This window comes from Symphodus melops (assembly GCF_947650265.1).
Source record: "Symphodus melops genome assembly, chromosome: 18".
NCBI lineage: Eukaryota > Metazoa > Chordata > Actinopteri > Labriformes > Labridae > Symphodus > Symphodus melops.
Window position 1 is genome coordinate 20,017,248 of NC_136708.1, and position 23,882 is coordinate 20,041,129.

At 43.3% G+C, this 23,882-nt stretch overlaps 1 protein-coding gene across 6 annotated transcripts in view; it reads left to right on the forward strand.

Annotated features, from left to right (window-relative positions):
• The window catches only part of LOC306839640 (uncharacterized protein), a 37,240-nt gene that overhangs the window by 3,045 nt on the left and 10,313 nt on the right, over window positions 1–23,882 (forward strand). For 2 of the 6 annotated variants that reach the window (XM_079368438.1, XM_079368440.1), the window contains exons 2-7: window positions 14,922–15,140; window positions 17,559–17,627; window positions 17,881–17,901; window positions 20,469–20,632; window positions 21,423–21,531; window positions 22,380–22,484. In XM_079368438.1, coding sequence (XP_079224564.1) covers window positions 14,922–15,140; window positions 17,559–17,627; window positions 17,881–17,901; window positions 20,469–20,632; window positions 21,423–21,531; window positions 22,380–22,484 — 687 coding nt within the window. The remainder of the gene's footprint in view (window positions 1–14,921; window positions 15,141–17,558; window positions 17,628–17,880; window positions 17,902–20,468; window positions 20,633–21,422; window positions 21,532–22,379; window positions 22,485–23,882) is intronic. The other 4 variants (XM_079368441.1, XM_079368443.1, XM_079368439.1 and 1 more) reach the window with 3 other exon arrangements.

Below are 23,882 nucleotides of genomic sequence, written 5' to 3' on the forward strand. Positions count from 1 at the left end.
GAGAGACAGGAAATGTTGGGAGGAGAAATTGAAGGCTGTCATGCAACAAATGGTCCGACAAGGGATTTGAACCGACGGCTGCTGCGACGGGACTGTAGCCACTGAATGGGACAGAACCTCTCTGCTATCTGGCAATCAATTTGAATTAGGATTTAACTGGATGCTTGTTGTTTAGCTGCTGAGTGGATAGCTGGTCGTGAATTTGTTCTGTTGTTATCTTGAAAAAATGAGGCTTCACATTTCTTGTTCGATAAGTGTGGGGATATCCTGTGTTTTTCTGAGGCTTGGTTGTTAACTTTGTGGTTTCCTTTCGGTGCTAGAAATTCAGACTTCAGTGCTTTTTCGGTGGTGAGTTCCTGTAGTTGAAATGCTGAACGGGTTTGCATTGTTCTGGAGCGAAATCCTCAATTGATAAGCTATCTGTAACAAAAAAAACAAAAAAACAAGGATGCTTCGGTTTCAGGCCTCGCGCACACAGCATGGCGGATCAACATGTGACGTGATGAGGAGGAATGCTAGATGCCGAAAAAGGCCGGGGCGTTGGATCAACAGAAACATTCTTCCTCCTGTGACTCCTCTCTGAGAGCTGTGAGTCTCATTCTCGTTGGAGAAAAAAAAAAAAAGATAGGTGGAGAGAAAAGTCGAGTAGGGTTTGTTGGCTTTGTGTGCAGCGTGGTGTGCCTGCAGCGTGGGAAGATCCTAATCCCGTATCAAAGTGATTTATTCAGATCTGAGGTCTGCAGATCTTTGGTTTAGCCCTAATGCATGTCGACCCTCCAAATCACATGTACGCACAAACACACACTGTACACCAGTCCTGACCTCATCTCTCCTGACCTCTCTTTAAATTCACTTCAATCAGCCAAGAAGCGGAAAAGAGCAGAGACATCGATCCTTGAGGAAACACACTTTGAAACTTCCTTACGTACTTTCTGGGCAATCCTGGAGTCAAACCAAGACATGACATGTTCAAAGACTCTGTGTGTGTTCGGCTCACAATAGGAGTGGCACCGCCGTCCGGCGCTGAAACAATCCCCCTTTTGTGTCAGGCGGAGTGAAAACGCTCTCCCCTTGTTTCATCGAGAGTTTAAATAGAGTATGTTACAACTTCCTTTTCCTCGATACCTGCAGCGGTGTCACTGTATCGACTTTTCCGGCCTCGCTGCCCCCGCAGGCAGAGTCACAGCGAGGAGTTAAACGCTCCTCTGTGGAAGTAATCATGATGAGACGTGGACTCCCTCTGGCCCTGTGAGCTTCCCAGTCACGCTGACGTTATGTTCTTGGCACACATCCATCATCCCGGGCCAGGCTGGAAATGTAGATTTTGGCTTAGAAACCACCCTGCTGCAGCTTTTGATTTGCCCCTATCATTACTTGTCCTCCACCATTATACTCCAGAAAAGAAGTAACCATGGTCGGGTAAATAGACCCAGTAAAGACTAAGAATGGTTTGGAAAGAGGGCTGCAGCTAGCAATCATTTTATCTGAAGTGACTGTATCAAAATCAATCCTGCTGTATCATCACGGCTCCACAAGATCCAAACCCAGAGAAAAATTCAATCCAAACACATTACATCCACAAAGATCCAAGGGTTGCTTTAAATTAGCCATAACTGCTCCCTATTTCCCGCTGTATTATCTGTCATCATTAATTATGAATGAATTTGTTTCACTGAAACACATGAAAACGGTGGCAACACCCTGACCTTTTGATTGACACCTCATTTGGCCTGTTACGACCTTCTTTTCTGTGTGCACGAGTTTAAAGTAGCCGCTAACTAGCGTGTTTCTAAAGTGCTAGCTAAATCCAGCGATAACTCAAGGAGTAGAGTCCTTCATACCACATTATTTTATTCCCTCATTGGATAAAGTACAAATAAAAACATTTCAACAGTCTACTCATGGAAATTGGTATCACCCCCAATTTGAATGGATTTTGTGTGTGTGCTTCCAGGCCTACATCAGCGTTTAAGCTAACGTTAGCAACTTTTTATAGGATTTGGTGAAGTTGACGCTCCAACCAAAAATAGTTTAGCCATGCGAACGCCTTTTCCTTTCTTTTGTAACTCGATGTGCCTTTATGAAAATACAACAAAAATATCATTTAATAGGAGCAGGCTAAGCTAGTAAGCTAAAACAAAACGACACAAACGATTGAATGATTAATGAATCCAGTCATTGTTACATTTCTGATTTTCCAACTCCTTTTTATAATGACTCAGAATGAGATTCAGAGTGAAACTTGCAGACACAAAGCCCCTCTAAACTCCTGAAGTCAGACTTGGCTCAGGTTCTCACAGCTCTGCCAACTGTGTCTCATGTGTGGCTCGGGGGCTTGAATGCTTGTATATGGTTTGTGTGGGAGGCTCCTGATTTCTGCTGAGACGTTTGGGTGTGGATAGGATGACTGTGAGAAATTGGACCATGAGTTGGGGGTCGAGGCTGTTCTTGTTGTTTTGGTTTGAGCGGATCCTTCAAGAAGAGAGGAGGAGGAGGAGACTGAAGCAGACCATGGCGCTCTCCTCTTCCCTCCACGTCAGCGATCCCTGTGACCAGATGCTATAAATCACAGCCATGACACCACAGGAAAGGAGAGCGAACGCTGCACTCTGCTGCCCCAGTATGATGAAGGAGAAGGATGTAGCTTCCTGAGAGCTTATGCACAGATTAGTCATGTTTCCTTTCCTATCCGACGTTTAAAAAAAAAAAAGCAGAAGTCATGAATGGGACATTGATATTAATAATCCTGTTTGCAGCATAATCCTGTTAACAGCGTTGTGAGGCAGAGTTTAGTCATAAAAGGATCTGTCATATCACATTCTATAGACTTGAGTCAACACCTACACATATGGGACTGTTTTAGAGCTCATGTTGAGGCAATAATATGAGGCACTGTGATCGTTTTTCTTTTTCTGACCTAACAATAAACACAACTAGTTTAAGTCTTTCACACTGATCTACAAGTGCAACTATTTTAAAGCAAGATATTTTCGGCCTGCACTTTCAAATATTACCTTTCTGGTCTTTGTCAGTGCTCTTACGAGCTGTTCAAGCAAACATAATGATACGAACCATTTGTCCTTTAACATATAGCACTGCTGCTTCTGGACATGCCTGCACTTCCTGACTGAACCAGACGATTTTTAGATGAAAAATTGAAAGCTTCCAGATAGCCATGCGGTTATGTCGCATATTCCCTGTACAGAGTTTATGGTTCTCCGAGCAGCTGGGTTTGACTCCGACCTGCAGCTCCTACCCAGCTTCCCTCATCCTTATTTCTGACTCTGTCCATTTCCTTATCAATAAATACATAACCAAAGCCCCAAATAAACTGAATTAATTATTCAGACATAAATCACTGTAGTTAACCTCCTGGTCTGGAATAGTCAGACATTATCTATTAATTCATTAACATTGATTGAATGTTTTCTATTTGGGCTAACTTTTGTAATTAACTGGTAGTCAGTATCAGATGTGCACCGTCAACGACCTGCAGGAAATTAGTCGACATAGAATACCAACACTAGCATATGTTAAACTTGACTTGAGATGATCAAGAAGTTGTTTATTCCTTACTGAGAAGCGTAACCTAAACACAAGCTGAACCTCCCGCTGCACTTTGTTCAAAGACACACAGTTGCTTGCTTTAGCATATTATAGCATACAGCAAAAAAAATCTGTACTAGAATGGGAAAACATATTTATTGTTTTTTGTTGTTTTTATTTTCCAAATGCTAAAAGGTCAATAACTTTTCCATGAGTTATTGTTATACACCTTAAATCTCAAACAGTACGAGTCGTGGTGGAAGCAAACGTCTTAACCATCTTTGAAGGAAGAACAATGCGACATTGCAGGCATTTTCAACATTTATATGTCAGAACAGGCTATAACCGAGTAGTTTGGTTGGCCTACCAGATGGTTTCAGGAGTGCTTTAATAAAGACGGCTGCCCTGCACTTCAATTTATCTTTAAAATTCAAGCAGAGATTCTCTTTGATGTTAGCAGACGCCTTCAGTATGGATTATTACCTCAGGGCCTGTCGAGTTAACCCCGAGGCCCCTCTCACTCCTCTTTTATCCTGCAGCTCCATCACATTGGACTTTTTAACCGTCGGCTGAAGTTTAATTGACTAATGTTTCTGCTGTTTGATTCATCTCAAGTGTTCAATGGAAGTTCAATTTTACGCTGCTCGCTCCTCTTAAGTTTGAAGCTCTTCCTTCTGAGGAAGTCATCATTGAATATGTGTAGTATAGTATTATGAACAAGAACAACATCAGTGTGATTTTCTTGCATGTTGTTCTTTAAGCCTCTCGGGCGTTCAGCTGTTTTAGTTTGGTTCCTTGTCCTGCGTTTGTTCCCTCGTTACCCATGCTGCCTTGCAACAAGCGCTGGATGTTTTTGTTGATGTAGTATTCCAACCTCGAGGGAATCACTAACAGATGCACAGCCCCCCCCAACCCTCCGTCCTCCTGCTTTGAAGTGCATGTGTGCGTGTGCATGTGTGTGTGTGTGTGTGGGCAGATAACAACCCAGATGTAGCTAGCGTTTGTCGTGCTGCCCACTTATACACACACACACACACACACACACACTCTTACTTGTCACTCATCACTCAACATCTCAGTCACAGGACCCACAGGCTCCACTGCAACCTAATTTAATCTTGAAGAGAGAACGACAACACAAAAAATAAAAAGCATCATTTAATGATCCTCCATCTTGACGACCTGCAGATCGCACATGCTGCAAAGAGAGAACCTTCACTTTCTGTTGTGTAAGGATGCTTCCTCATGCGCTGTGTCAGATGATGTCTTTCTATTTTTCAAACCTTTCCCAGTTCCTTTTTTGTTTTGTTTATTTCATAGCAGGCGCTCAACCTGTTAGATTGCAGCGCTTCCTGCAGCTCCAGGCAGTCGATTGATTACCTCCGCAGTCTCCTCCAGTGACGCCACTCTGCCTCCTCCTTGCTTAGCTTTTATGTTTCATGCTCGGAAATTATTTGGGGAAAAAAAGCTCTCCTTCAGGATGGAGCATGAAGACAGCAAAACAAATATTGACACTTTGTCTGCAGCTGCTCTCCAGAGACTTTTCTCTCCTCTTAAGGTTTTTTAATGTTGACATTAAACACGGGCTTGGTTGCCAAGTTTGATGTGTCTGATGATAAGAGACTCAGTTAATCACGTAGCTGCTGTCTGACCTCCGGGAAGCTCATTTGTGTCCTCCAGGATTTTTTTTTAATGAAACATTTGAACAGAAGCCAAACCTGCAGTGTTGATTCTGTAGCAGCCTGATTGAAGTTTCAAGTTTAATATTTGATTATTACTTTTGAGAAGCGAGCTGTCAGAAATGGATAAAAAAAAAAAAGTGCATAAAAGCTTCAAAAAGATTTTTCTGAAAGACCACGACTAATATTAATGTGAGAATGTTCAATAAAATACACAGAAAATGTATGATGTTATTATCTCTCTTACATCAGATTAAGAGTTCACTGTTACCCCATAAAATACTTTTGTAGGTGGAGTTTTTCTTAAATAGTTAAACTGAACACTCATAAAAGGACCTCGCTGCAAAATGCACAAACAGCCGTCTTCTGCATCGTGCTGTTCATAATCAGTTTGACACACACCCTGCGGCACTACTTTCAGCCATTAAAAATAACTATCCAGAAAATTCCAGTCTTGTCCCTGTTGGTCACGTTTGCCTTAAAAGACATCAGTATTGATTTCAGTCTGTTAAAGAACAAGTGAAAAACTCCTCAGAGTGGCTTTATTTTGGAGGCGATTAAAATAAGAAGCTTTTTTAGCCCCAATGAAAAGTGCACAGGTGCAGCTTTAAGGGGACACAATGCAGGCAGTCATAACTCATTTGGCCTGAAAATAATATCTTTGTACGTCTACGTGAACATTACTTCAACTCATATAAGTTTGATAGCCGTTCATTCATCAAACGCAAATCCATATAATAACTCCTGAAGAGACAGTATGAACACGTCTGATGTGTTGTGAAAGTAGTTGATCAAGTAGTCATGGCATCGTTGACCTGCTGTGCTCCTCGGTGAATTGAAACCAGACCTCAGCTGAGATTAAACTTAGTGTGTCATCACACCTCCGCGTGCTGCCAGGTCAACATTAGTCAGCCAGACGGAGGTATGCCCTACTTATGAGGCCAAAACAAGAGAGTGGAAGTGCAGCTCTAGAAATGGAAGTTTTCTTAATGTTTCATCAGAGAAAAATCTTTTTTTTTTTTTTTTTTTTGGTAAATATTGACACACAGTTGGCTTAAATTGTCAGAGCTCTGTGTCTCTTTTTGGCCAGACCTCTCGTGTAAAGCTGTTAAATAAGAAAAGATGTTTTTGGACGTGTATAGCAGCTTTTTAAGGTCTGATTGTTCTGCAGCGATGAGAGAAATAAACAGGACACAGATCAGCTGCAGTGCGACTCATTGTTTCTGCAGATCTCTTGTTAACTTCTTGTTTCTGCCTTTTGTTCCCCTTGTTTCTGTCTCTGTGTTATGTAACTGTTTCTCTGGTTTTAAAAGGCGCGGCATTGTTTCTCAGTGTTTCAGTGCGAGCGCTGAAATCATCAACACGTTCTCACGCCTGAACTACAGCAGAGCTTCATCGTCTTTGACCGTCACTGTTTTCCAGTGTGGCGTGACTGTTGGATAGCACTGGTGGCTCACACGTATCTGAAAAATCACACGTATCTCGTGGTTGCCATGGTAACAGTCTGGCGTTAGGTTACGTATTCCTACAAAACAGTCTGGGAATAGATCGTGGTCTAGGCTCAAAAAGATAATGATAGTCGTTGTATAATTTTAAGTTCTTGCTTAAGTTACATGTGGAACATAGCGTTGTGTTTAGAGAGTTTAAGTTTGATAAATTCATGTGATGCTGAAGTTGTCAAATCAATCGAGTAATCATGTTTAAAAATAATGATCTCAGCATTATTTGAAATAATGTTGATAATGATTTTGGCCATCGTCAAGCAGCCCTAGTTTAAATATCCTGTGTGGGAGTTTCAGTTTGTGTGCATTTTGGCGCCCCCTGTGGACAAATCTCTAACAACGTTTATTGTCCCTCCTCCCGTCCTTCCTCATTAACAGTGCAGTGTGTTGTGTGTGTGTGTGTGTGTTTAACCACAAATGACCACAAACTGTACACAACTGGAAGTAACCACGGTTAGATCACCCGTTGGTTTGCAGGCGACGGCGGTTTGAAAGATCGAGCCCTTCATGGAAAATGACAATTCACAAGTCATTGGACTCATTTAATATAATTAAAACAAGTCTAGCGTGACATTGAATGCTATTTTGAGGTTATTCACTTTCAACTTTTGATGAACCTTGTCGTCTGCTTTTCCTTCTGCTGTCCTCTCTGTCCCTCAGTTGTAGCGTTAATCAAACCTCCCTTCAGCCCGTCTCCCATTGAGAAAACATTTAAGTAGAGTTTGTGTACATTAGGAGGTTTTTTTCTGTTTTCCTTTTTCCTCCATTGTGAAGAGAAACAAACCTCGTGGTCACTCGTGGCTTATTTACATTTAGTGCCTCGCTTAACGTTGCTCCGTCTTAGAGAGCACCTGAGATGTATAACTGTTAACGATGAGGTCACGACTGAGCCTCAGTCACAACAAACCACGCCTGAGCTATTTTCTCCGTTTGTGTCTCCAAGAAAAGCTTTTATCAGCAGCCACCATCACAAGTCTTCCCCTTCTTCACCTTTCTCACTGCATCACCTTTAACCTTACTTTTAGTATCAAATGTGTGCGAGTGAACCGAGATGGAGGGAACAGTGAATAATAGATAATCCATTTATGATTCATGTAAGGCTCTGTTTTATGTCTTTATGACTGGGTAACCCACTTCTTTGAGGCTAAAAGCATCTGCAGATTCCTCCTGATTGAAGTGGAGTAGCTTACATCCTGTTTGCGTGCTCCTCGTCCTTCTGACTGAACCTTTTCAGCTCCAGTGTTCAGACCAAAGATCCGACTGTAGAAAATAGTTTTACTTGTAAAAGCGTCCTGTTTCTGCCCTGAACTCAAAGACAAGGAAGGTTTGAGATAAAAAAAAGAGTCCAACAAATTACACATCAGGCATCTTGTTTTCTTATCAGGCCAATGTTCAAGCACAAAATGGGTGATATGGGTTTGAAATAGATTAACTAGTTTGCCAGCATGAATGAAAAACTGCTTTAAAATGTGCGAGTCTTTAAAAAAATATCTTTAGAGACATCTGCAAATAAATATGGAGCCCAGAAATATCAAATACAATTTTAATAGAGTGGCATTTTTAATTCATTTTTTAAAATAGCATATGCAAAAATTTCATCACATAATTCAAACTCAACATAAATCATTGAACAATTTAAACGATATAAAACTTGACCTGTGCAACCATGTTTTTTTTTTCTGGCAAAACTTGCTAACCAAACTAATGTTTGTTCCTGTGAGCTGCAGAACTATAATGTCCAATATAATGACAATTTAATCAACTTTAACTAAACACAGTTTTTTTTTAAAAACTCTGTAGCACAGGTATGTGAACCTGAAAGATGGACAGAAGGTTGTTGGAGTTAGCTGTGCTAACAAAGTAAACCTTGGCATCGTGTGAAATTGTACTCAAACGTTTTTTTCAGCGTTTTCCTAACTTTAGAAGCTTATATTTGCTTCTAATTAACTTTAAATGGAGTCACCCCAGAACGCGTGTGTTTATTCAACTCGATTTAAGGGTTTACGGTAAAGTAAAAATTCAAATGACGCTGTAAAAGTCAAATTTTTTAGACATGTTAGCTTTAGCATTGACTAAGCTAGCTTTGCGTTGCGTGCTACTTAAAACTGATAAAAGTACCTCAAGTTGCTGGCTGAAAATAAAATATGTTATTTTGCATACAACATATTTTTGAGTGAAAATAAGGTTTTTAAAATGCTATGAAAGGAACAAGCATAAACATGAAAAGCATCGCTGCAACGTTTGCTAAAGGCGCTGAGTCGTGATAACTATGTTCACTTTTTGCCTGATTTGTACTTTTAGTGATACAGAGAGAAAACAGAAGGATTGTCAGAAACAGCTACAGTAACGGCGGTCTGTAATTGAAACCGAGCTTTAAAATCAAGTTTTTTTCTTCTTCTTTCATCAGGGCAGAGAAGCCACATTTCTTCTTCTGTGACAGTAATAAGTGGCTCTGCATGTTGTCTCTGCGACCTGGAACTCATAACAAACACAGCTGTTGGTCTGCCGTCCTCTCACGACGTAACAGGAGAGTTGAAAGGGTTCAAAGGTTTGAGAAGCATTTGTTCGTGGAGTTATCTGTACCCTCAGAGGCTGTGGTGTGGTTGACTCATTGACCTTTTGGTTTAGTCAGAGCGGATTCATACTTGTCATGAGATTTATCTGGGGAGGAAGACAATGGAAGAAAAAAATATAGATTGCTGTTACAGAGACTATAGGAAGAAGATAGTTTAATAAAGATCTCGAACATAAGCTCGCTGGTTGTCGCTCTCCATACATTTAAACAATCGTCGTGTTTTGGCTATTGTTGCTCTCAGCACCAGTATCCCAGGAATGTTCTTCCTCTGTTTTTCCCTGGGGTGTGGATACTTGTTGCCCAAGACTGTTTCCGTTCCTGGAAGAGGTGTTTGAGGCGTCTAACAGAGACACACATGCCGCTTAACGTCATGTTAGCGTTCAAACAGCCTGCGGACGCTTAGTAATGAGCAAAATGCCTGATTTTGATTAAAATATGACAAAATTCCTCAACTTGCTTAGTTTGCATTTATACATTCAGTGGAAGTGAATTCTCTTGGACAACGTCGTTTGGCTTTTACTACACATACAGTATTTAATCTCCTCTGTTTTAGGATGAGTTTAATCCTTTGATTCCTTGGCACATGCAGGCTGTGTGTACACATACAAAAGGCACACATTCGCTGTATAAACACGTGCAGGGGAAATGTGGATGCCAGAGATTCCTGAGGTTGGCCTGACCCAGATCCAGCATGTCCCACTCATCACAAAGACACACACATGCACACATACATAAACATATATGTGTGTCACGTATTACTTTAAACAATAGGGAGTGACCTGCTTCACACAAAATGGGGTTCAGAACGCCCCTGACTTTAAAGCAGAATAGTAAAGGGATCGTGAACTTAATATTTTGCCTTTTTACTCTGCGTACGATCCGTTTGGAAAACAAAAGTGTACCTCCATCCATCATCTATTCTGCTTTTTCCCAGTCAGGGTTGCAGGAATTGTAAGTCACATTAAATCTAAACAGATGTCTCACTCATGCCTGTGTGTTCATGATAGACTCAGGTAGACACTGAGAAGATTCAAAAGGCTTATTACCCAACCTCCAAAATACTTTTAAGCTGCGTGTGCTCTCAGTTCCTCCACCTGCAGATGCAACCCACATCTGTCACACCTGTCTCAGCAGAGACTTTTCAGATGAACCTTTAAATGCAGAATTATAAACTTAATCCAAGTATGAGAATCCCTAATTTGACTGATTGTTTATTTAGAGATTTGTTGTGACTATCTCATTTTGGACATCCTCATGTGTTTTGATTTAAGACTGAACACCAGATGGATTTAGTCTTCGTCAGCCAATGTGTCCCAAACACAAACATTGGGTCTGTGTGTGTGCGGCAGATCTGGTGAAACGCGCTGCAGTTTGTGCTCACCATGTGGTCGCAGGATGCCTCGACAGAAGCCAAACCCCCTTTTATGGCCGACATTCTCAGTAGGGTGCTCGTCGCTATTTTTAAACCCAGAGTCTGTCACAGGGGCGCAGAAACCCGAGACGGCTGGTTAGAGAGACGCAGACCCAGGGGGGGAGGAAGGGAGGGAGGGGAGCGGTGAACATCATGCTGAATTTGTGTTTCTGTGTTAAATGGAGCCTGTCACATGAAAAACCAGTCACACGATAAGGCGCTCTTGTTGACTTGGCACTATGCATATTTCTGCTGGTCTGCATTGATTGTCATCACTGTTAAAAGGCCGCCCCTGAAAACATGTCCCCATAATGCAAGGGCTGCATATGTTTACTATGGTTTTATCCTAAATAAAGAAGTCATTTAACAAGTTGTAAAATATGTATGTGATGTTTTGTCTTGAAGATGGTGAATGTAGCTGTTGAATGTAGCTAAATATCTCAGTTAAAATTAAAATAAAAACTGCATCCAGAACTGGATGCTAGATTTTCATGGTTTAACATTTTGACGTTGCTATGGAAACAATCTATATTAGATTAGATTGTTCTGCCGATATTAAGCCGTTTTACCAAAGTTTTGTGGTACAAAATAGGAGAGTGACATCCCTGGAAAGTTTAAATCTAAAAATAATATATATTTTTCTAACACCAATAATCGTGTTTTGTCCGTGCGCTCGCGTTAGCATCAGTTCAGACAAAGTTCATTTTTATTTTAACTTGCTGCTATACAAGCTTAGTTTCTTTAGGTTACTTATTTGGCTGAATTACATTTGTGTGTGTTTTTGGAAGCAAACATGGAGAAGTGACTCTTGAGTCATGAAGTCAATGACCTCTTGTCGTTTCTGTTTTTTGAAAGTTCGCATTAGCAACCATAAGCTACTGTTAGCACGAGACAAAACAAGACTCCAGCAGTGAAGCCTTTCCGTCGAGTAGGCTCCAGTTTATTGCAAACAATTGTCTCAGTCTCCTCAGAAGTTTACTGTGTGGTCTCGCTGTTACACAACTGCTGTCATTACTCGACTCGACAAAATACACAACAGCCACACCCGTTCTGTGCTTACTGTAATAACTACTAAAACATCAACTCTCTCTCATACAGCAGTCACATGTGGGATCCTGGCTTCTGCTTGAAGTGAACTTTTCTCTACATGTGGTCTAAATGCACGTGAGGTTCATACATAAAAAAAAAGAAGTTATATCTTAAAAAGTTTTATTCAGAAATCCCAGAGACAAAGTGTAACAATAAACCATGAAGGAGCTAAAACTAGGAAAGAACGTTACACACCTGGATAGAGAGAGAGAGAGAGAGAGAGAGAGAGAGAGAGAGAGAGAGAGAGAGTCTGTTTCTGTCCTTCACCCACTTTCTAATCATTATCTTCGGACTTTACCAGACGCACATGTAGGACACTTTGTACTTAGCGGTCATAATGAGAAGACGATGAAGAAGCTACTTGAACCCCTGTTAATACTTCCATAGAGGTCTTAAAGGTGTTTACATTGTTCTCCAGTTCAGTTTTTACACCACTTCATCCGTAAGCGTAAACTCAGTTTGCTTTACAGAAGATTAAAAAAATCAAAGAAAAACAAGTTCAAGTTCAACTTATGTACGGAAGCCCTGAGTGGACATGCAGATCTTCACTTCTTTTGTTTTTTATAGTCTTGGGATATTCAACATTGTCCTCTCGTTATCAAGAATCCATCAAAGTACCTTTTTCTAGTGATGATGAGAAAACCTTAAGGAGGATAAGTTAGGTCTGTTTATTTGTGTGTTTTTGTGCTTTTGCAACTTTATACCTGAAAATGTTGATAACAATGAACTCTTCATGGTGAATGGATTTGAGTTGGTATAGTGCTTAGTCTTCACACACTGATGGACGTTTCTACGTAAAGTGACTGATCCCATTCATTAAAAAAAAAGCATACAGACACTCTAATCTCTTGTTTCTAAGATTGTCTAAAACTATTATTTGATTTATTTTGTAAGTTTGTCGAGTTTCATCCTAAAATGATTTTTCTTAAAATCGTAATTCTACTCTTTCTGTTCCTAATCGTTCCTGAGCTTGACTCTCTGTTCCTCTCACATCCACCCGTGTCCACATTGAAAAAAAGGAGCTTCACTCGGAAGAACAAAGTAATCTTCTCAAGTGAGCAGGAACATTGCAATCCTCTTTTTGACAAATCCTAATCCTTTCTGCAGCACCAGGTGCAACAAGCGGTGCCGTCCTGTTTGCACATCTTTTCCCTCTCTTATCCAAACTCTCACGAGGCTCCCGTCACATCCTATTATTCCTCAGTTAGGATTCTGCAGTGGCAGCCTGTGCATTAAGCTCCGTGTTGGAGTACAGTCGGGGGGTAGATGGAGAGGAGCCAAGTGTTAATCTGTGATTTATGTGGTTCGGAGAGCGTTTGGACGGGTCTGAAGAGAGCGTCTGTCCTCTGTTGGCTGCTTCTTACCTTCAGATCTCGGGGCCTCTGCGCTCCCTTCTCATTAGTTCTGTAGCAGTCACCATCTTTATCTCCTTTCTTTTTGTCTTTTTAAATCTCTCCTTTTCCCCTCGGTCGTTATGAAACAGGCTGCTGCACCATTTTCAAGCTCTCTCTCTCTCTCTTTGTTCTGCAGCTCTCCTTTTCTCGTTCACTCTTCTCACTCTCCTCATGTCCTTGTAGAAGAGGACGTTTTTTCCCCCTCCTTCGTCTTCATTTACTTCCATTTCTATTTGTCTTCTCGGTCTTCTTCTCCTCCGTTTTCTTCTTCTTCCTGTTCTTCTCCTCCTCCTCTTCCTCCTTCTTCCTCCTCCTGCTCCAGTCCCCTCCTTCAGTGTGACAACCAGTTCCGGATAAAGGGAGAGAGGCAGCAGCCACGCAGCCAATCTCAGTGACAGTGTCAGCAGGACAGCCGAGTGTGAAAACAGAGTCGGGGGGGGGGGGGGGGGGGGGGAGTAAAAACAGGATGTTTTTTTTTTTTTTTTTTGTAGCTTTCTGCAGTCAGGGTCGTAGTTCAGGAAGTCGGGCCTCATGACCGGATCTTTGTGAAGCCTTCAACGGTGCTCGTGTTGGGAAAGTCTCACACGGACCTTTAAAAGACGCTCATGTTACATAAAACACGAACGCAGAGCCTGGATTGACTCTTTGTACAAAAACCCTCATTGTACGTTTTTAAGTCTTTTTAACACAAATCAGAATTAATTTCAAAGAAGTTTGATAGCATGTGAACTTTTAATTCCTGCGTGGAAGGATCAGCTGCCTTAACTTGTCATTTATAATTATACATACTGTGGAGCATTTCTTAGCTTTGGGAGAAGAGAAGTATTTCTCTTGAGGCTTTTGGAAAATAGTGAACATTCTTATTCTTACAGACCAGTCACTGATATTTAAAATAAATCTAACGTAGGGCGCAGATGGCCCAGTGGATGTAGCACGAGCCCAATGTAAAGAGGGTTTAGTCCTCAAAGAGGGGCGGCCTGGGTTCAAGTCTGACCTGTGGCTTCTTTCCTCTCTCTCTCTCTCTCTCTCTCTCTCTCTCTCTCTCTCACTGGTTTCTGACTCTATCCACTGTCCTATCAAATAAAGACAAATAAATTTGACTTCACTGAATAAAGAATAATGAAACTGGAATCAAGTTGCATTCTGGGAATACAGTGTCTACAATGTTATTAGAGTTGGACCCCTAATGAAGGCTGACTCCTTTTCAGTCAGGAGAGAGAGAGAGGGAGAGAGAGAGAGAGAGAGAGTAAAGGACGGATTATTTATTGAAGGAATAAATATATTAACATCATGATAAGACATGACTTTGGTGCTTTGACTCTACGGGAAGATTTGGGGGAAAGAAGGATGTGTGCTTTTAGCGTCAGTGGGGGACAAAACCTTCTAAAACAAAAAGAAGGAACATGATTGGCTCCCAATCGGGGTGAGACGCCGCACTATTGGATCACCTGGTGTGAGAAAAAAAAGCTGCTTGTGACTTCTAATGAGGCGCGAGTGTCGTGTTAATGAAGACTCCCAGGGTGTCGAAATAAAGTCATTAGCTGTCATTGGAAGCGTCAGCCTGCAGAGGGAACGCTGAGGAGGAGTGACACGATGGAAAGACGTCACACGTTTGACTCTGAACGGAACAGGCAGGACAGAGAAAACAATGCAACATGCGGCGATGCATCAGATAATCAAATCACCAGTGCTCATGTTTCTGTTTCACTCCTCTCTGTCTCGCAGCTCTGCCCCTGCAGACGGACTCTCAGTCCATCCAGCATGGGGACAAGTCTCTGGGGAAGGACCCCCAGATGTCAGACGACTCGGCCGTCACAGACCTCTCTCCTAAAACAGACTCCAGCTTCAAAACAGAGACCCCCACCAAGACAGAGGCCTCCTCCAAGACGGACGTGAGGCCATCCACCCCGGGCAGCAGCAGCAGCAGCCCGCAGCCCAAGAAAGGTGGGACTTATTGGATCTTTTTGTTATTATCTGTTTTCAAGGCCGACATGGAAATCCTTCACTTTGATTCCCCATCGTGTCTTAACCCTTTATAGGGAAAGTGACTATTTTCATTTCCTCAAACATTACATACGGCCGGCCTTCTGCACCTCAGTAAGGTCGAGAAGCATGTGATCCTCACTCAGCCAATCAGAAGAGCTCACCCTACGTCACTGATCCTGCTGTTGTGGCATTTGAACCAAATATGGTAACTTTGTCAATGTTTCTGTTCTGTCCCTGAATAACACTATGAGGTTGAATTTTAGAATTTCAAACCATTTCAACGAGCGCCCTGTAAAGGGTTAAGTAGGTTTCACGTTACGAGATAATCAGGCTGATTACATCGATATTTATACTCCTGCAGTTCGAGCCCTGACACGCACAGACGTCTGCTGTCATGTAGCAAGTCGTCCAAAAATGATGGCCAAGTCTTCCATCGTCCGCCACGTGGGGATGACTCCCTTTCTGAGGCAGCCTCAAGTGGCCGCTGAAGGTTTGTGGCCACTTGGTCGTGTTGCTGCCTCCTGAAACTTTTCGGTATTTTCAAGCGATAATACTGGAGAGAGAGAGAGAAAGAGAGCTTATCGATTCATTCAAGCAGACGCACTGAAATCAGCTCAGACTCTGTGTCCCTTAAATCAAAAGGTAAATTGGCAGCCGACAGATAGTGATGCTAATTTGAGCCTCTTTCAGTCAACACAATAAAAAGTAGTATCCACCATAAAGTTGTGCCATCATGGTAAACATCCATCCATTATCTGATTCCTCCTGACGGGAGCTTCACAATCATTTCACCATATTGGAGGTTAAAGCTGACGAAATCATCTTTTTCTCAGTATTCGATGATTCACTGACGGATGGGAAAATGTGCGTTCAGCATTTTCTCACTCTGTTGCTGTGACTGTCTTATTTGTTTTTCTCCTCTAAATGGGCTTCATGTTGTTGTTTGTACGCTCCTTGAAGCTTCCCTCCCTCACTCACACAACACAAACAATACTAAGAAGTATCACAGGCGAACAAATGGGACGGTGGCGTCTTTTTCGTCCTTCACGTTTATGTCCATTTGTCTCCGCACGTCACAAAGTGTGCATCCGTGCAGGAAAGCCTCCTGAAGGTGGGGAGGGAGAGCCGCAATCAGGTTGCCATGGAGACCGCGCTGAAGTGCTGCAGGGTCCCCTGCGATTGGTTCGAGAAAGAGCGGCGAGCGCAGAGGAGAACGACTGCAGCGAGAAAGACGGGGCCTCGGCAGCGAGCGCTCGGCGGGGGGTGGGTGGGGGGGGGGGGGCGTGACCGCCTCTTCACTCGCCGCCTTGCTCAGCGCGCTTTAAGAAAAGAACGAGTTACATAAACCCTCGTGCTCCGCTGCTGCGTCTTTCAGATGCATCAGAAGCACATGGAGATCAGAGTGAGCTGAAGGAGAGCGTCACATCGTCGCTGTGCAGACAGACGGAGCAGCACTGACCTGGAATCACTGAATGAAAGCTGACGATTTATTTGGGTCTTTTTTTCAGCCTTCGCTGAAGAGATAGGACAGTGGATAGAGTCAGAAATCAGGAAGACAGAGTGAAGGAAAGCTGCCACAGGCCGGACTTGAACTCCTTTATGAATCCTGTGTAATGAAATAGTCCTATTGAAGCATTAAACATCGATACTCTAAATCAAGACAGGAAGATTACAGTTCAAACATTTATCAGGCCAGCGTCCCTCTAACTCCAGATAATCAACACACCTGTACCCCCCCCCGTCTTCTGCCCTGGATTATTTCTTCACTGAACTGTTTACAGGATTGTTTATTGATGGATGTAACAGGGACGTCTTTTCAGGCTTTTTCTCCCAGATTTAGATATTTTTCACACTGTGCTCCACACGTCTCTCGTTTCTGTTGCTTCTCTGGGTCTTAGTTACAGCAGGCTGAGCCGGGTCGCCCCCGAATGTTCTTCCTCTCATGCTCGTCCTCGGAGATGCTCGGGGCATTTCCAGGCCAGACGTGGATGTAATCCGCCGAGCGCGCTCTGACTCTTCTCTCAGACGGAGTTGTTTGTCGAGCTAGAACTTCCGATTCGAATCACCTCGACCGCCCTCGCTTTGATGTGGAGGAGCGGAGGTCTGCACGAGAGGCGAACAGCATGAATGAGACCCTCGTTAATGGTGCATCTGTTGTGTGAAAGTCGTGTAAAGAGGGAGCCTGACAAGTTAAATCACATTACTTTGCAAGACGCTCGCTCGTCAGTATCTTAAAATCAAATAAATGGAAAAACGTACTCAGCGCTTCTGATTTTGTTTTCAGGTTTGTTTTTTTGTTGTTGTCTCTGTTTGTTTGTTTTGAACGTTTTCGACGTAACCAAAAATCTTCATCCTTGTCTTTTTTTTTCTCTCCAGACTCAATGAACTCAGAGCAACGACAGAAACTTGCCAAGGAGCGGAGGGAGGAACGAGCCAAATATATCGGTAAGAGAAGGGAGTCTCGCGGCGCGTCTCGACCTGGACCTTCCCTCAGAACAATACGAATGTCTCTTCTCGTGATGCATGAAGTGCTCGTGTGTTGACTTGGTGCATGCACGTCTCCTGTTCTGTTTCTACTGCAGCATTAACATGCCTCTCTGTGTGTGTGTGTGTGTGTGTGTGTGTTCTGTCACTCTTTTCTGACGTGACTGACGCCTTATTGTCGTCTCTTATTGTTTCTCTCTCGCACGGCTTTCAGAACAACAAACTCAGCTGCAAGGTAAGGGGCTTCACTAAAAACCCTCCGAGTCCATCGCAGCCGCCATGCCCTTCCACATTAATCAAACTCAATAATGATATGATGATGTGAATAATGGGCAACACAGCCATGATTTTACTTTTTCCCTCCATGATTCCATTGTGACTTCTGAACCCTGTGAACCCTCATCACTTTTACTTTTGGTTGAAGCATTTTTTCCGAAGCTTCTTAAACGTTCCTCTGCATTCCCACCCAGCGTGCATGCCCAACACACATATACAGAAACCATGGCTCGACTTTGTGACAGCAGAATTAAACTGTTTTCTCCCCTCGTGTGTAAATACAGCTCCAGCCCAAAGACGTGAACGTCTCAATCTAGACTTTTAAAACCTCCCTGCGGATGGAGGCCAGAGCAGAGCAGAGACGTCCCAGAGAGCCCGAGGCCCTTGGCGTGAAAAATGAGCCGTCATTAGCAAGAATCCAGACCAGGCCCCTCAGACAGATTAGATTTAATTACTGCTTTCATTAGCATCAGTAATTTCGTCATGCTGCAGCCGCACCACAGTTCAAGGGGGAATTCTGCGGCGTCTTTTCTCGATGCTATCCGAGGCTTTCTGAGCTACATTTGATCTTAGATTAGTTCGCCTTCTGCAGTCTGCGTCCTGATAGAGGACTGTGCTTTTCATGTTGAAAACTGAATGAACATAGTGGCTTTTAGGGAACTAAAAGCGATCCTGCTGTTCACACATTCCTTAAAGGAAAGATGAAAACGAGCAGATTGTAAAGAATTGTGTGTTTTGTTGTGCGGCAGCAGCTTTGCTCTGCTTGTTTGAAGAAAATATCTGCAATAACAGACTCACACGCTTTAAAATGACAACTTTATTCTCCCCCGCTTCACAGAATTCAATGTTGATTTTTTGTTTTTTTGGGGGGGGGGTTGGATTAAAGGAGGAGTGAGGAGGACTTTGTCGTTGGTTATAAATCTCAGACTTTTCCGTCTCTTTGAATCACCAGAGAAGACGCGCTGCAGGAAACCGAGCTTAAGGTGTTTTGATTTGCAGCATCGCTATATCTCTGCAGGGCTAAACCCACAAAAAAAAAAGAGAGACTCATGATACGGCTTTCCTTCAGTCAGATCCGGCATGTAACACACCCTCATCATCTTTCATACTGACCTTTTCATTGTTCTGTAAGCAGGCTTATCTGCATGCAATAAGAAAAGTGTTCATCTGATATTCAAAGGAGTGAGACAGCTGCTGCTCAGCACAAAGGAGGGGGGGGGGGGGGGGGGGGGGTGTCTGTATTTAAGAGGATTGATGCAGTTTAAATGTTCCTCTAAGAAATGAGCCGCAGCGGCGTATGTGCAAAGACAAACCGCTCTCTGCTGGAGGCCGCTGTAGAACTCGGCGGGGAACTTCGACTTATTTACTGTAACCAGGATTATAGTGCAGTGATCACATCGTCGCCCATCTGCTTCCTCGGCTCCGTGAGCTCGTCTGTCGAGGAGCCAATGGAAGAGGTGAAGTGATGTTGCACAGCTGGATTTAAAGGCTGTCGATACATCTGTGGAAAGATATAAACGTGTCTTCATCCGAGTTAAAATACTGCATCAGGCGAAGTAGAACTTGGACTTGATGTATTTGTTTTTCATTCCTTTAATCATTTATCTCTAAACTAAATGATTTAATTGATGCTAATGTTGGTTTACATGTTGGTCCAGGACTTGGACATAAATCCCTGGGTCACTATCGGATCCATTGTTGTACTTTTTTTTTTTTTTTTTTTTAGTTGTTCAGTGTCATCAGAGGATAAAACCGAAGTTATAAGACAGTGGTTCTCAACTGGTGGGTCAGAACCTGAGAGTGGGTCGCAGAGTCAGTTTCAGTGGGTCACGAATGTGTGTGAGAAAAATAACTAGTGTCAAAACGTCACACTGAGGCAGAAGGTGGCGCCCCGTGTACAGAGGTTATCCCTCTGAGCGGGCGGGTTCACGTCTGACCTGTGACTCCTTCCTGCACGTCGTTCTTCATTCCCTCGCTCCCTGATCTCCGACTCCATCCACTCTCCTATATCACCAAAAAAAGACCAAAAATCAATCTTAAAATTTTTTTTTGTACCATCTGTGATCTGTACTTTCTTTTCTCTTCAAATGAATCAGAAAAATATCAGAAATGTTTTACTATTTTTCACACGGATGAGATTCATGAATTTGAGTGACATTTCCTCTGCTTTAATTTTTGACCTATTAACTGCAAAGCTAACAATATTTCCTTCAGCCTTAGCTGTACTTTACTAATTTCATTTCACCTACAGGAGGTAGTGGTGTTATCAGTCGACTCTTATTAATGTAAAGTTATTCCAGGAAGTGAAGCGTAGTTTCATTTTCTCAATGTTGTCATCAATGTGGAGAAAGAAAAAGTCTGGGCTTCGCTAACAACAACAACTTAGCAACTCAAGCTAGCTCGCTGTGAGCCTGAATTAACTCAACAAAGCACAACATTAAAGAAGAACAACCGCAGCAATCATTGTCTTCTAACTCTCTCCTCTCCTCTCTCGCTTCACCTCTCTTATGTGTGGTGACCCCACAGCTGCAAAGAAGGCCCAGTGGCTGGAGAAGGAGGAGAAGGCCCGACGTCTGAGGGAGAGCCAGCTGGAGGAGCGCCGGAGGAAGCTGGAGGAGCAGAGGCTGAAGACCGAGAAACGCCGAGCCCTGCTGGAGGAGAAACAGAGACAGAAACTAGAGAAGAACAAGGTGAGCTCAGATGCTTGTTCTTGATCTTGTATTTTGTCTTTTTGGGGTTGTATATGAGGTGATGTTGGTCAGCTCTGGTCCTCTGGTTGAGATACATTGCACAGAAGCTTGGCTTTGTTTTAGCAGACAGCTAACAGCTAAGTCTGAATAAGCCTACTGTCACTCTCTTCAAACAGCCCCAGTGCTAAACATTTCTGCTCGTAAGCCCCTTTGTTTCAGAACGAGTGTTTTAGTCAAGAACACACTTACCGAGACTGAGACAAGACCAAGACAGGGCAAGACCGAGACCAGGACTGAGACCAGGACCGAGACCAGGACCATACAAATCACTGAAAAATCATCTTCTGAACAAATCACTTAGAAATCTAACTACAAATGAAATAAAGTCATTTGTTCTTTTAGTAAGAGGATCACAGTAATGATGTTAAAAACAGTCTGTCAGTGGTGGTCATGAGCGGTCTTGATTTAAAATCCAGAGTCCACCTCGTGTGAGACCGAAACAACACCGAGTAAGAAATGCTTTCGATTCCAAGTCGAGACCAAGACCTTCAAAAAGTGGTCTCCAAATCAGTCGAGAGACCACGACGGATTTTGAGTACTGCAACAAGTTTGGTTTGGTAACTGGGCCAGACGAGTTTGTTTTCCAGTTGTTTGTATGTTAAGCTAAGCTAAGAAGCTTCTGGCTGTAAATCCTACTTACAGAAACAAAAGCAACCCACTTTATGAAGCACCGAACGATCACTTTAATCAGTCAAACAAACTGCTATAAGAGTGCGTGTGTCCTTTCCAGGAGAGATACGAGTCTGCGATCAAGCGGTCGACAAAGAAGACGTGGGCAGAGATCCGGCAGCAGAGGTGGTCCTGGGCGGGCGGACTCAACCAAACGTCTCGCAGAGAAAGTGAGTGAGAGATCGACAACAACAACACTCACAGTGAATAAAGTTTGAATCACGTCCTGAGAGTTACTCAAGCACTCGGCCATGTTGAGGAACGCTGCAGACTCGCTGATGCAACTCCAGGAAATAGTTCCTGAAGGGCTTTGCTGCCATGAAGGCGGAGTACAAGAAACACAGGCTCCTCGGTGATTTGCGATGTTAAACCTTTTTTTTTTTTTAATCCCTCTTTGTGTTTCAGACTAAAAGGGCGACTTTGCGTACCAAATTGTCTCCATTTAAAAGTGATCACGGAGGCAGAGAATGAGCGCCGAGGTTAGCCGCCACGAGCACGTTTCATTAGATCAGCAGTGTGAGGAGTGTTTTTTCAGGGAGCTGGGAGCTAATTTCGTCCTTTCAGACCGTCCTGTTTTTCGCTCACATATACTCGTGACCGGCTGCCCTTTTTTTTAACCCGTGACACCAAGGTGAAGACAAGTGTGAAAGATCCTGAATGTGTGCGAGCGCGTGAGTGAGTGTGCGAGTCCTGTTTTATGCAGTTGGAAGAAAAAAGGAAAGAAAAAAAAAACCCCACTCCCTCTTCTTGTTATATCTCAGGATACCAAACCCTTCCCAAACTTTCCTTAAATTTCCTCCCCATTTCCTTACAAACCTCAATTCAGATTAATTCTTCCTTGTCAATAAAGAGCCAGTTTGACCTCAGAGATTTGGTGAGTACGTGTCCAGAGTCAGATCCAGACCGAGGGAGTCGGCAGCCGAAATCCCCCCCTGAAAGTCCTTAAAGCTGGGGGGGCCGCCTTGCACCCCGGCCGCCTTGTGAACACTTGTTGTGTGTTGCGTTCTCTCCGGTGCAGGCAGATGCTCGGCCTCCACGGTCAACTTGCCGAGACAGGTGGACCCTGTCATTAACAACAGGCTGTCCAAGTCCTCTGCCACGCTCTGGAACTCCCCCAACAGAAGTAAGGACGACCCGACGTCAATGTCCACCGGGCTCCCTCCACCCCCCCTCCCTCTCCCTTCCTCTTCATCCCCTTCCACCTCCCCCCCCCTCCCCCCTCCTCCTCCTCTAATCTGGTTTTTGGTTTTTCTTCTTGATTTACTATAACTGTCGTCTCTGGTGGCCTGCCTGCCTGCCTGTGCTTGGTGACTGGTCATTTACCACCTACTCCCTCCTCTTATCACGCTCTCGGTCTCGTATGCATCGTGTTTTTTTATTTTTTTGTTTTTTTTAATTTTAGTTGGTGGTGTTCATTGATTTGAGTGTCCTCTGCATTTTGATCAGCCTTCCTCTCACATCGACCTCACTGCGTCATCGTCTGTGCTATAATTTGGGTTCGGTCATGGATTTTTTGGGGGTTCACGTTTTGTCATTACACCTCCTTTTTCTTTCTGTTGTCCCCCTCCACTGTACTGTTGGTTGGTGTGATGGTGGTGGATATAATAGTGTCATTGTTGCAAATGAAATGACAACAATTATTGCATAATGGTGTTCATATATTTGAGTACATGTGTTGGCGAAGGCTGTTTCCATAGCGATACAGCCTCCCCGTGCTTGGTCAGATATTTATAGCAGTGCATCGGCGTTATCTTAGCCAAACTCATCAAGTCCTCTTCATACATCAGAACAGAAGGCTTCAGTGTCGTTCTCATGTTTTCTCTCCACACGCTCAACTCTTTTGCATTTTCCAAGATCACAACAGCTTTACGTTTTATTCAAGTCAGGCTTAAACCTAAAATAACACGATAAACGATTAACCAAAAAAAAACGGAGAAAAGGTTTGCTTTGTCGTAATAACGTCTTGATGTTCATCCCACGCTGTCATCACGGCTCGTATCCCTCACAGTGCAATCAGCAGGCTGGCTCTCGGCTTCTGTAACCACCATAAAGATCCTGATTTGACGTTTGATCTTTGCTAAACTCGGACGCTCCGATGCTGCAGGAGCACGAACGGACACATTTGTTTTCGGAGTCACTTTTTCTGCAGAGCCGGAGCTCCATGTCAGGTCTCATGTTTCTGCCTTCAGGAGAAGTTCTGTGACGGTTGTTTATTTATTTTTAGATCAGGCATCAATCTGCCGTCAGGTGAACGGTCGATCAGCCGCTCTGCTCGGCCATCTTTCTGTACCGCATTGGAGAGAGAGAGAGAGAGAGAGAGAGAGGAGGAGGAGGGAAACCTCTGTTTCCTAGCAACAGGAGGTAGTGGTGTTATCAGTTGGTCATAAAACATGTTGTTAAAATGATCCGGCCGACGTGCAGCAGAGGTGACTTTATGTGCTGTTACATAAGGAGAGCCAAAATATGAAGCCCATTTGTGTTGGTCTCTGCAGCGCTGTTGTGATTGCACTGTTTTAAGTGT